The 16,328-nt window shown below is 47.3% G+C and overlaps 1 protein-coding gene across 1 annotated transcript in view; it reads right to left on the bottom strand.

The window, feature by feature from the left end:
* LOC129711900 (prostaglandin G/H synthase 1-like) overlaps positions 1-16,328 on the bottom strand; it is a 67,027-nt gene that overhangs the window by 2,668 nt on the left and 48,031 nt on the right. Inside the window, exons 5-9 of the mRNA XM_055659904.1 lie at positions 11,171-11,314; positions 9,780-9,961; positions 7,026-7,109; positions 5,306-5,552; positions 1,812-2,098 (exon numbers count right to left, since the gene is read on the bottom strand). Coding sequence (XP_055515879.1) covers positions 1,812-2,098; positions 5,306-5,552; positions 7,026-7,109; positions 9,780-9,961; positions 11,171-11,314 — 944 coding nt within the window. The remainder of the gene's footprint in view (positions 1-1,811; positions 2,099-5,305; positions 5,553-7,025; positions 7,110-9,779; positions 9,962-11,170; positions 11,315-16,328) is intronic.

Raw genomic sequence — 16,328 nt, forward strand, 5'->3', positions numbered from 1 at the left:
AACAGACATACTGCTGGAAGAATTCAGCAGGTCAGGCAGCATCCGTGGATGGCAAATGGACAGATAACGTTTTGGGTCAGGACACTTTATCAGGACAATTATAAAAGGCATTCGGACATTACAAACCAAGTTCAAGTTCAAGTGAGTTTATTGTCATGTGTCCCTGTATAGGACAATGAAATTCTTGCTTTGCTTCAGCACACAGAACATAGTAGGCATTTATTACAAAACAGATAAGTGTGTCCATATACCATAATATAAATATATACACACATAAAGTGCAAATAACAGAAAATGGGTTATTAATAATCAGAGTTTTGTCCGAGCCAGGTTTAATAGCCTGATGAGGTGTGGGGAAGTAGCTATTCCTGAACCTGGTTGTTGCAGTCTTCAGGCTCCTGTACCTTCTACCTGAAGGTAGCAGGGAGATGAGTGTGTGGCCAGGATGGTGTGGGTCTTTGATGATACTGCCAGCCTTTTTGAGGCAGCGACTGCGATAAATCCCCTCGATGGAAGGTAGGTCAGAGCCATCCAGTGTACAGATACATGATAAACGGAATAATGTTTAGTGCAAGATAAATTCCGATTAAAGACGGTTCAAAGGTCTCCCATGAGGTAGATGGGAGGTCAGGACCGCTCTCCAGTTGGTGAGGGTGATACGGTTTCCTGATAACAGCTGGGAAGAAACTGGTCCTGAATCTGGAGCGTGGGTTTTCACACTTCTATACCTCTTGGCTGATGGGAAAGTGGAGAAGAGGCAGTGACTGGGGTGAGACTGGTCCTTGGTTATGTTGGTGGCCTTGCGTGGTGTAGATGTAGTCAATGGAAGGGAGTTTGTTTCTTGTTCTGGATTCCAGCATGGGCAGTCTCTCGTGCCTTGGTCTGAAACCGAGTGGGGTTGTTGTTATTCCCTGAGCTGTCTCCGTGTGAAGCAGTTCACAGGGACATTCCACAGAATGGTGGGAGACATTTATGTGGAAGGGGTAGAGGAGAGGGGGTATTACTTGGAGGTGGAGAATTCAATGTTCATACTATAGGGATGTAACCTACCCAAGTGGAAAAGAGGTGCTGCTTTTCCAGTTTGCACATGTCCTCGCTCTGGCAACGGAGGAGGCCCAGGATAGATCTGGCTGTTGTTTAAAAATGAATTTCAATTGTCAGATTTGGTAAGGCGAGATTCAAACTCGTGTCTATCGATCAATAGTCCAGAGGCACAGGCTGCCAGTCCAGTAACTTAACCACTGTACTCCTAATCTGAGCAGGGCTATGTGTATAAAACCATGAGGGGGAATAGATCGGGTGAATGCACAGTCTTTCCCCCAGAGGAGGAGAATCAAAGAATCAGATTAAATATTTTTAAGCTGAAAGGGGAACGATTTATTAGGAACTTGAGGGTCAACTTTTTCACTCGGAGGGTGGGGGTATATGCAACGAGCTGCCAGAGGAGGTGGTTGAGGCAGGTACTATTAGCTACATTTAGAGTCATAGAATGATACAGTGTAGAAACAGGCCCTTCGGCCCAACTTTCCCACACCAGCCATCATGTCCTTGCTACGCTAGTCCCACCTGCCAGCATTCGGTCCATATCCCTACAAACCTGTCCTGTCTATCTACTGGGTCATTTAAAAGACAGGTACATGGATAGGAAAGGTTTGGAGGGATATGGACCAAACATTTGCAGACAAGACCAGTGTAGATGTTGCATCTTGGTCGGGCATGGGCAAGTTGGGCCGAGGGGCCCATTTCCGTGCTGTATGACTCTATATTTAACGGCAACCCTCTGTCACTGGTAACCAAAAGACATGCTTTACCTGTCCAGCTCTCTGCTTTGTGAACGATTCCAACAGAGCATCCACTCCAAAGTCCAGCAGGATCTCTGGTTTGAAAAGAAACTCTTCGTATTTGTACTCGTGGCCTTGGACCATGAAGGTGTCGGGCAAGAGCGGGTGCCAGTGGTAAAGATGGTTGAACTCCAGGGCGATCCGGTTGCTGTACTGGAACGGCTCCTTGAACATTAGTTCCGGCTTAAACTTCAAGCCGAAGTTGTAGCCACTCAGGTGCTGCACGTAATCCTCAATCACTATCTTAATGGTTTCCCCTGCGATGCAGACATGTACAACGTCAAACTTCACACATCTCAGCGCAAGAAGAATCATAATCATCTCAGCAACATAATCACAGATTTGTCCCATCCCGATCACTCCCTCTTCTCTCTCCTCCCATCAGAACCTTGAAAGCACACACCACCACACTCAGGAACTTCCCCTCTGTTATCAGGCTTCTGAACGGTCCTTCCATAAACTAGGGTTGTCCAATTCACCTCTACGTCATTGGACTTTGTCTGATGCGTTACAATGCCTCTTGTACACCTCAATAAGGTCATCCCTTCAGCCTCCTACGCTCCAAAGAAAGAAGTCTCAGTCTAGCCAACCTGCCTATGACAAGCCCACAAACCCAGGCAACATTATGAATGCACCATAGGAAGTATTCTGTCGTGTTGCATCACAGCTTGGTTTGGGAACAGCTCGTAAGAATGTAAGAAATTGCAGAGTTGTGGATGTAGCCCAGTCCATCACACAGACCACACTGCCCACCATTCACTCCATCTACACTTTACTCTTCCTTGCAAATGCAGCCAACATATTCAAAGACTTGTCCCACCCTGGTCACCCCCTCCAAACCGGCAGAAGCTTCAAAGTATGAACCATCAGATTCAGGAACAGCTGCTTCCCCTCTGCTATCAGGCTTCTGAACGGTCCTTCCATAAGTTGGTGCAGTCCGATTCACCCCTGCCGCATCGTGGACATTAGTCTTTGTCTATGGAACTGTCGTGCTACAATGCTGAGAACTACATTCTGCACTCTGTATCTTCCCCTTTGCTCTACCTATTGTAATTGAGTTTGACCTGATTGTACTGTATGTATGATATTATCTGATCTGTGTGGATAGCATGCAAAACAAAGCTTTTCACTGTACCTTGGTACGCATGGCATTAGTAAATCTAAACCTAAACCGAAACACAGTTTAAATGTCTGCAAATAATTTTCTAGTATGTCATGGTTATGCTTTTGGAAATTTTCGATAATTTTATACCAATTTCATGGGTTTGGGGTGAGGAGCCACCAGTTCGCCATGGCTGAGTTTGGAGGCCACCTCTCTGTGTGTCCCACACATTGTATCCAAGAGCTCCACTGTATCCAATAGTACGCCACTGTTCAGTTAGACGCTGGCTGATCTGACTGTAACCTCAACTCTGTCATCGCTCACCCCTTTGACCTTCTCTGCCACTGTGACTTCTTCCTGGAAGCAGACTACACACCACTTCTCTGAAGCAGGAGTACATTTTTTTTGTAATGGTCCTCATCTCCCTTTGTCCCATGAACAAACTTGCAGTTGATACGAGTGCATTCTTTGTTCTGATAGTCGTGGCAAAAGACAAACTCGTTTTTTTTCACACCCAAGTCGGACAACTCATTAATGTCGGGGTGCTCGAACTTGCAGCGCTTGCCACATTTGCAGAGATTGCACAGGAAGTCACGGCCAATATCATCTGAGCTGTGGCCAGCCTCGTCATTACCCCCTGTTAAATAAATTATCTTATCTGGCATCTTCACAGAATAGTATTGTGCTTCTCAGCAACTGAATAGAAAAACATTCCTCCAAACACAACAAGTAACACAACGAGTCTGCCAGACAAGAGCGACTTCGAGCCAAAGAGTTGCACTTGGCTGGAATGCTTAATTTCTGGGTTGAGGTATTTCAAGTTAAAGTTGTTGAACTGAATATCCTCAATATATTTTTTCAAAGTAAATGCCTGAGCATATTGCACTGGAATACAGTCACCCACCCCAGGAGCTATGTCCGTCCAAATTCCCAGGTTCTCTCTACACCCACCTCCCCACACCCCCTCTCCACCATATCACTCCTTATCCTATCTCCTCCCACCTCCCTTCCATAAGCTAGGGTACTGCCCGATTCACCTCTATCCCATTGTGGACATTGGACATTGTCTATAAAACTGGTGCGCTACAATGCTGAGAAGTACATTCTGCACTCTGTACCTTCCCCTTTGCTCTACCTATTGCACTGGAGATTGGCTTGATTGTATTTATGCATTGTATCATTTGCTTTGATTGCTTAGCATGCAAAACAAAGCTTTTCATTGTCCTGCCACCAGCATAATTAAGGACAAGTCTCACCCTGGTCGCTCCCTCTTCTCCAGTCTCCCATCAAGCAAGAAGTACAGAGTGTGAAAACAGGGACAGGGACAGTTTCTTCCAAGCTGCTATCAGGCAACTGAACCATCCCACCAACAGCTAGAGAGTGGTCCTGAACTACTACTGACCTCATTGGAGAACCTCAGGCTATGTTTAATCGGACTTTACCTTGCACTAAACGTCATTCCCTTTGTCCTGTATATGTCCAGATATCAGGCAACAAAAGTATTTTGCAGGACTTTAGTTCATGTGAGAAGAATAAACCTAAACCTAAACCTAATCCTGAGGAGGGAACATGCTGTGGTCAATGTCTACTAACTAGGTCAATGATTCAATTCAATCTTCTTCTTGCGTATGGCGTGCACAGCCTAACGTTGCAGGCCAACGTGTTCTATTTGATCTTGTTTGTGGACATCGGGTTGATTGCATTAGTCGTAACAGGGTGGACCACGTGAAGGTTGCAATCTCCCACCCCATTCAACTCGATGATTCGATGATACTTTCTTGCCACCTAGAGTGAAATGCTTTGTTTTGCATACAACCTGGTAAAATTGTGTGGCAGGCCTCACCCAAGCAGTACAAAAGTGTCACCACGTTTTGGCACCAACAACGTTAAAAAAAACCTCACCGAATAGTCCTATATACTGCCTGTCGCCACATGTGGCCACAGGCAAACCTACCCCCTCCTCCCCCCCCACTGGGTTCCCCCTTCATTCACACTTGTTCCACGTCATCCTACTTTCCTAACTATGCTGTGGTCAATGTCTACGTACTAGTTCACAATAGTTCATAAGTTGACACGTTCAAAAGCGATAGGAGCAGAATTAGACATCTGGCCCTAGTTCTATGCCATCCCACTTTATCATACGTGCTGTGATCAAAGTTTACTAACTAGTTCCCACTAGTTCTAACCAAGCCCACTTTCCTATCTGTGTCGTGATCAAGGTCCACTAACTAGTTCCCACTAGTTCTAAGTTAGCCCACTTTCCTATCTGTGCTGTGACCAATGTCCACTAACACCAGGCCCCCAGCAGCCAGTGGGATGCAGGGACCAAGCCCGGAGTGAGGGAAGTGGTGCGTAGCCGTACCCATGAGGATGAGCCTGGTGGTCTGGAAGAGCTGCTCGTCGCTCCAGGTCGGGTGCTCCCCTTTCAGGATGTCGCAGACCCGGTTGTGTTCACGGAGCCAGATTGTGCCGTACATCATCAGGCCAGGAACCAGGCCGAACAACTCGTGGCCAAAGGCCAGCTGCTTGTCCCACGGCACCGAGCTCGGGTACTTCATCTTGACCGATGTTTCCTTCACCGACGGGGGGTACATCTCTCCCTTCACCAACTCAACAAAGATCAAACCATTAGACCTTCCCCCCCTGTAGTGATCGACCATAGATCACCCAATGTTATCTATGTTATCCCACTTTCTCATCCACTCCCGACACACCAGTGGCAATATTACAACGGGCAATTAAATTACAGATAGCACAGTGGTGCAGCAGTAGAGATGCTGCCTTACTTACTGTGCCAGAGACCCAGGTGCTGTCTGTGTAGAGTTTTCACGTTCTCCCTGTGACCGTGTGGTTTTCTGCGGGTGCTCTGGTTTCCTCCCACATCCCAAAGACGTACAGGTTCGTAGGTTAATTGGCTTTGCTAAATTGTCCCTTGTGTGTGGGATGGAACTAGCGTATTGTTGGTCCGTGTGGACAGTGGGCAGAGAGGCCTGTTTCAATGCTGTATCTCTAAACTAAACTAAAACTGTACGTCTTTGAGATGTAGGAGAAAATCGGAGCACCTGGAGGAAACCCACGCAGGTCACAGGGAGAAGATGAATACTCCTCACGTACAGCACCTGATGTCAGGGTTGAACCTGGTTGAGGCAGCAGCAACTCTACCAGTTGTGCCACTATGATGCCCTGTATTGCAAGAGTATGATGTTTTTAATGAGTCTTTACAACCAATTCTGTGGCATCAGCAGGGAGCTTCCGAGACAAGCCGACCAGCGATGGAGAGCAGGGAAGGTGCATCGCTTTGGGACACACAGCTCCCGGGGATGTGGAGAGAGCACAGGCTTAGGCCTGAAGAGCGGACAGTCCACGACTCTGGGACATAGCCGGACCCTGTGCTAGAAGCATGAGCCATGCTGCTCACAGCTGCCCTCTCACACCAGAGCTGCCTCTTTCATCCAGGCCCAGGGGTGCTGGACCTACCGACTATTCTTCGGACACCCGGGTGAACAGTGGGAGCCACTCAGGGCAGGGAAGGAGGGTATTCGGCCCATCGTGTCCGTGCCAGCTCACTGCAGAGCAATCCCATTACAGAACACCATTCCAGATCAGTGGAGCCACCTGGCCTGGAACACTTTGACCACTGACTGGTCCAGTCTGAGCTTGGCCACATTACGATGGTGGGGATTGTTCCTGGCCAGCATCAGGTGTCCTCACGGGCTGGTTGTGCGCTCTGCCTGTCCTGGGTTGGCATCCTTCATAAGTCACGGGAGCAGAATTAGGCCATTCAGCCCATGGAGTCCACCATTCTATCACGGCTGATCTATCTTTCACTCTCAACCCCATTCTCCTGCCTTCTTCCCATGACCCTTTTACACCCTTACTAATCAAGAACCTGTCAATGCCCGCCAGCTAGGAGCGGCCTTGAGCTGTCCGAGACTCTGCAGTCTGCAGCCCCAGTGGGTCTGTCTCAAACTTCGGACCTTACACTGTCGAAGAATCTGCTCCGCGGGTGAAATGCCCAAAGGTCGAGTTTCTGTGTGGGTCGGCAGAGGTGGGGAGGGGGTGAGGTGGGAGGAGGGTTGTACCTGAAACTTCAGCTTCCCCTCCTTGAAAAGCCGCAGTTGGTGCTGACGTTCCAGAGACTCTCCGTAAATGTGGCTGAGGTCCACCTGTGTAACATTGCACTGTTTAACTCAAAGAACAACCCTCCAACACGCACACGTTTCACAGCCTGGGGGCTGATATATAACACGACAAGAGGCATGGATAGGGTAGACAGTCAGAACCCTTTGGCCGGGATGGGGAACTGAAATACCGGTGGATGTAGCTTTAAGGTGAGAAGGGCAAAATTTAAAGGAGATGTGCGGGGAAAGTATTTTTAACACAAATAGCGGTAGGTGCCTGGGACGCGCTATGGGCGGGGGTGGAGGCAAACGTTTCGAAGGTATTTTATTGTCACGTGTACCAATTGAGGTACAGTGATATGCGAATGACCAAACAGCCATACTAAAAAAGACACACAACTACATAGAAGTTAACGTAAACATCCACCACAGTGGATTCCCCACATTCCTCGCTGTGATGGAAGGTAAGAAAGTCTATTCTTCTTCCCTTATTCCTTCTACTCCCTCAGATATAATAGCGACATTAAGGAGAATTTTGGACAGGCATATGAATATACAGGAAATGAAGGGATATGAATTATGTGCAGGCAGAGGAGATGTGGTCTTGGCATCATGTTCGGCACAGACATGTGGGCGTGCTGTACTGTTTTATGTTCCATGTTTATCTTCATCATGCTACAATTATTCTTGCTTCTCCATACTCAACATAGAAACAAAGAACTGCAGACGCCGGGTTATACCAATGGTAGACACAAAGTGCTGGAGTAACTCAGTGGTCAGGCAGCACCTCTGGAGACAAAGGTATGGGTGATATTTCTCTCTCCAGAGATGTGGTCTGAAGAAGTCTCGACTGAGTCATGTCACCCTTTCCTTTTTCTCCATAGATGCTGCCTAACCCTCTGAGTTACTCCAGTATTTTGTTTTTAACTTTGAATGAGGGTCTGGGCATTGCTGGTGAGGGAGATATTTATTGTGCATCCTCAACCAGCCTTGGGAAGATGGAGAAAAGGTATCTCCTTGAATCACTGCTGTCCTTTTAGGGAAGTTGCTCCCCCAATGCTGTGGGGAGGGAGTTCCAGGAATTAGACCCATTGACGTTGAAGATATATTTCCAGGTCAGTTCATAAGTGATAGGAGCAGAATTAGGCCATTTAGGCCATCGTCTACTTCGTCATTCAATTACGGCTGATCTATCTCTTCATCTCAACCCCATTCTCCTGCCTTCACCCAATCACCCCTCTCACCCATACCAATCAAGAATCTATCTATCTCTGCCTTCAAAATATCCGTTGACTAGGCCTCTATAGCCTTCTGTGGCAATGAATTCCACAGATTCACCACCCCCTGACTAAAGAAATTGCTCCTCATCTCCTTCCGAAAGAAACCTTCCTTTTATTTTTAGGCTATGACATCTGGTCCTAGACTCTCCCAATAATGGAACTACATCTCTCCACATCTATCCAAGCCTTTCACTATTCGGTACGTTTCAATGAGGTCCCTCCTCTTCCTTCTAAACACGATCATCATATGTTAACCCACTCATTCCTGGGATCACTCTCGTAAACCTCCTCTGGACCCACTCCAGCACCAGCGACATCCAAGTCAGGATTGTGTGCTTATCTTCAGAAGTCATGTGTTTTTAATTGCCATGTGCTGTATTTTTTGAACAGGCAACTCTAAAACATTAAACTTCATTATTTTGTTTCCCAGCCATGTGACATGTAGGTTTATTAATCCTGAAGATAAGATTTGGTATCGGCATTAACTTCGCTACAGATATTGTGGGCCAAAGGGCCTGTTCTTGTGCTGTACTGCTGTATGTACACAGTTACACTGATCTCCTCAGCCCACATATGATCCATATCCCTCCATTCCCTGCATATCTAGGTGCCTATTCAAATGGTGTCTTAAAAGCCCCTGGCAGTGTGTTTCAGGCACCTACCACCCTCTGTGTTAAAAACTTGCCCTACACATCTTCTTTAAGCTTTGCCCTTCTCACCTTGAAGCCTTGCCCACTAATTGTTGATATATCTACACTGGGGAAAAAGTTCTGACTGTCCACCCTATCCATACCTCCCATCATTTTATAATCAGGTCTCCCCTCAACCTCTCATATCTTCGAGAAAACACTGCAAGTCTGCACCAAGATGAAAATGTTGGAATTGGCCCGTCGATCAGGCAATGCCAGTGGAGAGAGAAAACTGAGCTGAATGTCACGATCGGACAGCATTACAGCAGAACCAGCCAGTTTTAGGCCAAAATGGAGAATGAGTGAGCTGAGATTGTTGAACTCGATATTTAGTCCCAAAGGCTGCATAACATGCCCAGAAAAATAAGTTGATTGGACCTTTAGCACCGACATACAACAACTCCTCAGCTCGGTGCTGTTGGATATCAAAGATCCAACTAACTTGTTTTTCTCATTTTCCCAATTAGAAAAATAGAAATATAGAAAATAGGTGCAGGAGTAGGCCATTCAGCCCTTCGAGCCTGCACCGCCATTCATGGCTGATCATCCAACTCAGTATCCCATCCCTGCCTTCTCCCCACCCCCCTGATCCCATTAGCCATAAGGGCCACATCTAACTCCCAATTGTGGCAAAGTGTCTCTGACCGGAGGCATTCACTCTGTTTCTCTCCCCGCGGGTGCTGCCCGACCTGCCGAGTGTTTCCGGAAACCTCTGCTTGTTAATGCCTCGGGAATCGGTCACTCACCCCGTGCCCCAGAGCTTTAGTGAACCCCGGACCTCGGTCAAAGTTTGTCCTGAAGAACTGATGGGTGAAGTGTTGGGCGAAGAATGCGAACATCAGGTTGGAGCCCTGGGGATCCGGAATGAACGTCCTCCTCTGCAGGAAATCCACAGCCAATTCCGTGGCATTCGGCCATGTCTTATACCCTGGAAAGTTGAACAAGAAACTACATCACTTGTGTGGCTTTTGCAACAGCCCCGTCACAATCCTAACTCACTGCGCCCTCTTGCATCCTTGAGGCTGCTGTCAAAGCCACTTCACTGAAAGGCACACAACCAAACATTAGCAACATCATTTCTGGGCAATCACGGTGGCGCACCGGTAGAGTTGCTGCCTTACAGCGAATGCAGTGCCGGAGACCCGGGTTCGATCCCGACTACGGGTGCTGTCTGGACGGAGTTTGTACGTTCTCTCTATGACCTGCGTGGGTTTTCTCCGAGATCTTTGGTTTCCTCCCACACTCCAAAGACGTACAGGTATGTAGGTTAATTGGCTTGGTAAATGGAAAAATTGTGGGTGTAGGATAGTGTTAATGTGCGGGGATCACTGGTCGGTGCGGACCTGGGGGTCGAAAGGCCTGTTTCCGCGCTGTATCTGTAAAACACAATGTAGATGCAAGGAACTACAGATGCCGATTTACAAAAGACTGGAGTAACTGCTGGAGTAACTCAGTGGGTCAGGCAGCATCTCTGGAGGACATGGATAGTTCATAAGTCATGGGAGCAGAATTAGGCCATTTGGCTTATCGAATCTACCCCACTATTCAATCATGGCTGATCTATCTTTCCCTCTCAACCCCATTTTCCTGCCTTCTCCCCATAACCTTTGACACCCTTACTAATCAAGAAGCTGTCAATCTGTGCTTTATAAATACTAAATGTGGGAGGAAGCATGCCGTCACAAGGGGAACGTGCAAACTACACACAGACAGCACCAGGGACTTCAGTCTGAAGAAGGGGCTCCACCCGAAACGTCACCCATTCCTTCTCTCCAGAGACGCTGCCTGTCCCACTGAGTTACTCCAGCATTTTGTGTCTATCAGGATCGAGCCCAGATCACCTGCACTGTGAGGTAGTGACTCTCCCAGCTGTTCCTCTGTAACCAGCAGTCCGATTTGTTAGTGGAATCACTTCCATAAACCATATTTAACTTCACTCAGTGATGGTTCGTGAGCCTTTGTTTAATGGCAGCCCGCGATAAAATGTTGACGATTCTTCTTTGGTTTCTTCCTGTCCAAGAAACTGTTGGGAACGCCGTTGGGAATAGCGGACGTGACCGTGATTACATTCAGCCACCCGCACGCTCCGCTCAGGAAGGCCGATCTCCAGTAGGAAACCCTTGGCCATTGCCCTTACCTTTAGTTCCGGAGCCGGTCGGGCAGTCCAGGGGCACGGACGGGAGCAAGCGGGTGTAGTAGCTGAGGTTGGTGTAGCCCTCCCAAGTGAGGTAGTTGTAGTCGGAGTTGTAGGTCGGCGGGCTGGGGATCAGTTCCGACCGTGCTGTAAGAGGAAAGACATCCCACTGGTTATTTTGGTGGAGTCACACAGTTATAGTGCTGTTGAACACCTCCCATTTATTTGCATTTTGGCCCATAGTCCTTAACGCTGTGAGCTAGTTGAGGTGTATAAAATATGGAGTTATACAGCACAGAAACAGGCGCTTCAGCCCACCTTGTCCATGCTAATCAAGTTGGCATATAAGTCTTGTCACCATTTGGCCCAATGCCCTTAATGCCATTACCTTGATGCTGTGAGAAAAACGGAGAGGAAGAGAGATAGAGAAAGTCGAGCGTTTATCATATGCACAAGCACAGGTGTGGTATAGGTACAATGAAAACCTTGCCTGCTGCAGGATCATAAGCTTATACACTCAAACACACAGCAGCATAAATTATACATAAACGACACAGAAATCAAACAGAAATTCTACAAGGCATTGAAGAGGTATATAGACCTTGCAAAATACAAAGCATGACTGCAAAACACAGTAGGGAATTATTGTACTGCAAGAGGTGGTCTGTTGTGCTCTGTTGTCCAGGTAGGGTTAAGGTTATGTGCGTCCTGATGGTCGTATAGTTCCCCTCTCAGCTCACACACGCACATGCAGATTCATTGCTTACGCACATTAAACTTTCCCAGTAAATGTAGCGGAAATAAACAGGCTAATTTGTAAGTGTAATTGAGAGTTGACTCGGGGGCACAAGCCAATGCAAAGTCCTTTGGCAGAGAATCGGCCGTCTCACTGGCTGTGCGTGGAATGAGTGCAATTTAAATTCTCCGCTAATCTTCGCACCTGCTGCCTGTTTCCACAACACAGACCAACGCGGCTTTGAGATGTTGCTATGTGACCTGATGGTTATTTCCTGCATTCCCTGTGTTTATGTTGTTGGATTCCTGCTTCAAGGTTAGTGGAAATAGCCAGGAGGGTTGGACATGGTGCAAGTGATTACGCTCCAGCACGGAGCAAGTTCACTGTACAGACACAGTGTTACAGGAAGGCAACGAGGCAGATAGCAATTGATTATTGCGCAGGAAGGAATTGCAGGTGCTGCTGTCTACCGAAGATAGGCGCAAAATACTGGAGCAACTCAGCGGGTCAGGCAGCAACTCTGGAAAAAAGGAACAGGTGACGTTTCGGGTTGGAACCCTTCTTCAGGCCGATGAATTGCAATGAATTGTTCATTGGATTTAGCCGGCCAGTGCCGCTACTGTTCTATTACTGGATTCATAACTCCTGGCCTGCTCTATCCAAACCCATCACTGTGGAGCCAGAAGGTACACAAAAACGCTGGAGAAACTCAGCGGGTGCAGCAGCATCTATGGGGCGAAGGAAATAGGCAACGTTTCGGGCCGAAACCCTAATGGCCGGTTCTCACGGTACGACCTGACGCAAGATGTCACCAGAGTGAAGTGGTCGTGGTCCAGCGCGAGTTCCGCACGATATAACGGGGGGTAGATAAAGAGTTCCCACGGTACTCGGCAATTCTGTCATTTGTGCGAGTGACTTGTCCGTCTCCCGATCTTTCCCGTTAATGGTGAATGACCATCGTGGACTGTAGTGTAGTTAATCACGTGGCACAAATGATGTCACTTTTTTTCACACACTATGTAAATATCCTCCGTTCGTAGAATTGGCTCATTTGCAGACATGCCTATACAAAGTTGGTTCGAGTACAGGCTGGTTGTTATTCTCATTGTCTGTCTGTCTGCCACTACTTTTACATTGCAGCTGCAGGGAACAGACAGGCTTATAAGATAAATTAAAGGTAACTGCAAAAACAGCACTTTTACATCTGTAGCATTGTATGTTTTTTAAATCATGGATAACATTAAATTGTTCTCATGTACATAAACTAATATATTGTTATAGTTACTCACATGAGCACCCGGGATACTCCGCAGCCTTCGTCTCCAGCAGGTTGCGCTTTCTCTCCCTATTTCTATAATCCTCTCTGGATTTGTCATAGAGAATCTCATTGCATTGGTACCACTCCACCAGTTCCCCCTCTTGTTCCCTGTTGAAGTTATATGGCCTTACCTTCTGCCATCTTACCTTTATGTTATCGTCTGCTGAGGATATTGGGGAGGCAACAGCTACTGGGGAGGCAATCTCAAATCCACCTTGATCACCCTCTCCCTGCTCCAAGGAGCCCACAGGCAGTGGTATCTCTGGCATCTCCTCTTGCCTCTCCACCTGTCTCTCTTGCTGAGTTTCCTCCTCATTTACCTGCATGGCTAAAAACTTTCTGACTTTCTTTGACCCCTTTCTTTGCGCTTTTCTGCGAGGCATCTCTGCAAGTCTTACTGTGAAAAAGATTCTCAAACAATGACAATTAGATGGGACGTCCTCGATGGACACATGGTCCATTGGCGATATTGAGACCACATTTTTTACTCACCTTATGTCCCTTCTGTCAAGCTTCCGGGTTTACCGTTCGCAGGAGTTCCCACGGTACCCGCAAGAGTCATTACGGATATCGCACGGATATCGCACTGGCATCTGCGTTCATACAATGTTGCAACGCTGCTCGTCACTCTCGGAGAAATTCAAAAATGTTTGAATTTTCTCCCGACCATACAAAGTTACACGACTACCTGCCGTTAGCGCCACGGAGGTCCTCGGTGGTCCACGAATGCCGTACAGCTATCGCAGAAGGTTCCCACGATGTTAAACTCTTGTTAAGTCTTGCTTCAGGTCGCACCGTGAGAAAGCCCTTTAAGGGTTTCGGCCCGAAACGTTGCCTATTTCCTTCGCTCCATAGATGCTGCTGCACCCGCTGAGTTTCTCCAGCACTTTCGTGTGCCTTCGATTTTCCAGCATCTGCAGTTCCTTCTTAAACACTGTGGAGCCAGACACAGACACAACGCTGACTTTAAATACGCTAACGACACCACTATTGTTTGACGGATAACTGCTATTAGTGTGACCGAGAAGGATGGGGGGGGGGGGGGGGGGGGGGGGGGGGGGGGGGGGGGGGGGAGAGATCTGTTTGAATGTTGCCGGTACAACCTTCCTCTCAACGTCAACAAGACCAAGGAGCTGATTGTTGACTTTAGAAGGGGAACGTTGAACATCCACAAAGAATACTTCATAGATGGGTTGGCGAACGAGAGTCAACAACCTCCTCGGCAGACACATCGATGAAGATCGTCCTGGTTAAGACCATGCTGATGGAATCACGAAGAAAACCGATCAAGGCCTCCACCTCCGCGGAAAATTGAGGAGATTCAACACATCGATGAGTACTCTCTTGAACTTCTGCAGTAGTACAATAGAAAGCACGTTGACTGGTTGCATCAGCACCCGGTTTTGCTACTCTAATGCTCAGGAACAAAGGAGACAACAGAGATTGGGAGACACTGCACGCTCCATCACCAATTCTGACCTCTCCACCATCGAAGAGATCTTATAGGAGGCACTGACTCAAAAAGGCAGCCAGTACCCACACAACCTTGACCACACCTTCATTTCACTCCTACCATTGGGAGAAGGTATAGACATCTCAAAAGCTTCAAGGATAGCTTCTTCCCAACACCCATCAGACTCTTAAATACAGCACAAGACTAACTTCAGGTATGAACTATGGACTATCTTTGGGTGCACGAAGGACTTTGTAGTATTGTGGTTATAATGTTATTGAATGTTTGTGTGTTGTGCATTATCTGTGCATATTGTTTACATCTGTATACTACTGCAAGTAAGAATTTCATTGTTTCGTTCCTGGAAAATATGACAATTAAACACTCTTGACTTAAAATACACGGAGATGCAAATTCATAATCCCTCCTCAACAGTTGGGCAATTTTAATTCAATTTACTAAATAAATCTGCAGTAAAAATCGTATGTATTAGTTCTATGCTACCTCACTCTCTCATCCACTACTAACAAACTAGAGGGGAAATTTACAGAGGCCAATTAACCTACAAACCCGCACGACTTTGGGATGTGAGAGGAAACCGGAGCACCTGGAGGAAACCCACGTGATCACAGGGAGAACGTGCAAACTCCAGACACAGTACCCGAGGATCAATGAATGAATGAATGAATACGTTTATTGGCCAAGTATTCACATACAAGGAATTTGCTTTGGTGCTCCGCCCGCAAGTGACAACATGACATACAGTGACAGTCAAGAATGATACATAAAACATTAAACATTAATAATAAAACATTATTGATTAAACATGTGAATGAAATAAAATACCAGAGCAAAAGGAGGCTACAGATTTTTGGTTATTGAGTAGAGCTACTACTCGTGGAAAAAAGCTGTTTTTATGTCTGGCTATGGCGGCTTTGACAGTCCGGATTCGCCTTCCAGAGGGAAGTGATTCAAAGAGTTTGTGGCCAGGGTGAGAGGGGTCAGAGATGATCGTACCCACTCGCTACCTGGCCCTTGCAGTGTACAGTTCGTCAATGGAGGGAACGTTGCAGCCAATAACCTTCTCAGCTAATCGGACGATTCGCTGCAGCCTCCAGGTGTCGTGCTTGGTGGCTGAGCCAAACCAGACCATGATGGAGAAGGCAAGGACAGACTCTATGATGGCCGTGTAGAATTTGACCATCATTGCTTGTGGCAGATTATGCTTCCTCAGATGCCGCAGGAAGTACATCCACTGTTGTGCCTTTTTGACTATAGAGTCGATGGTAGTCCCCCACTTAAGGTCCATGGAGATGATGGTTCCCAGGAACTTAAAAGACTCAACAGACGTGACTGTAGTGAGTGGGGTGAGGGGAGGGGGAGCTCTCCAAATTTCAACAATCAATTCCACTGTCTTAAGAGCTGAGCTCCAGGTTGTTGCAATGGCACCAGGACGCCAGCTGTGACACTTCCTGTCTGTAGCCAGATTCCAAGATGTACTTGGCCTGCCTGTAGAGGTCTGAATTCCCGCTCCTGTAGGCCTCCTCTTTAGACTGCCGGAGCTGTCTGAGTTCTGCAGTGAACCAGGGCTTGTTGTTGTTGAACCAGGTCCGGTTCCTAGTTGGAATGCAACTGTCCTCACAAAAGCTGACAT

This window comes from Leucoraja erinacea, chromosome 31 (genome assembly GCF_028641065.1).
Source record: "Leucoraja erinacea ecotype New England chromosome 31, Leri_hhj_1, whole genome shotgun sequence".
NCBI classification, from domain to species: domain Eukaryota; kingdom Metazoa; phylum Chordata; class Chondrichthyes; order Rajiformes; family Rajidae; genus Leucoraja; species Leucoraja erinaceus.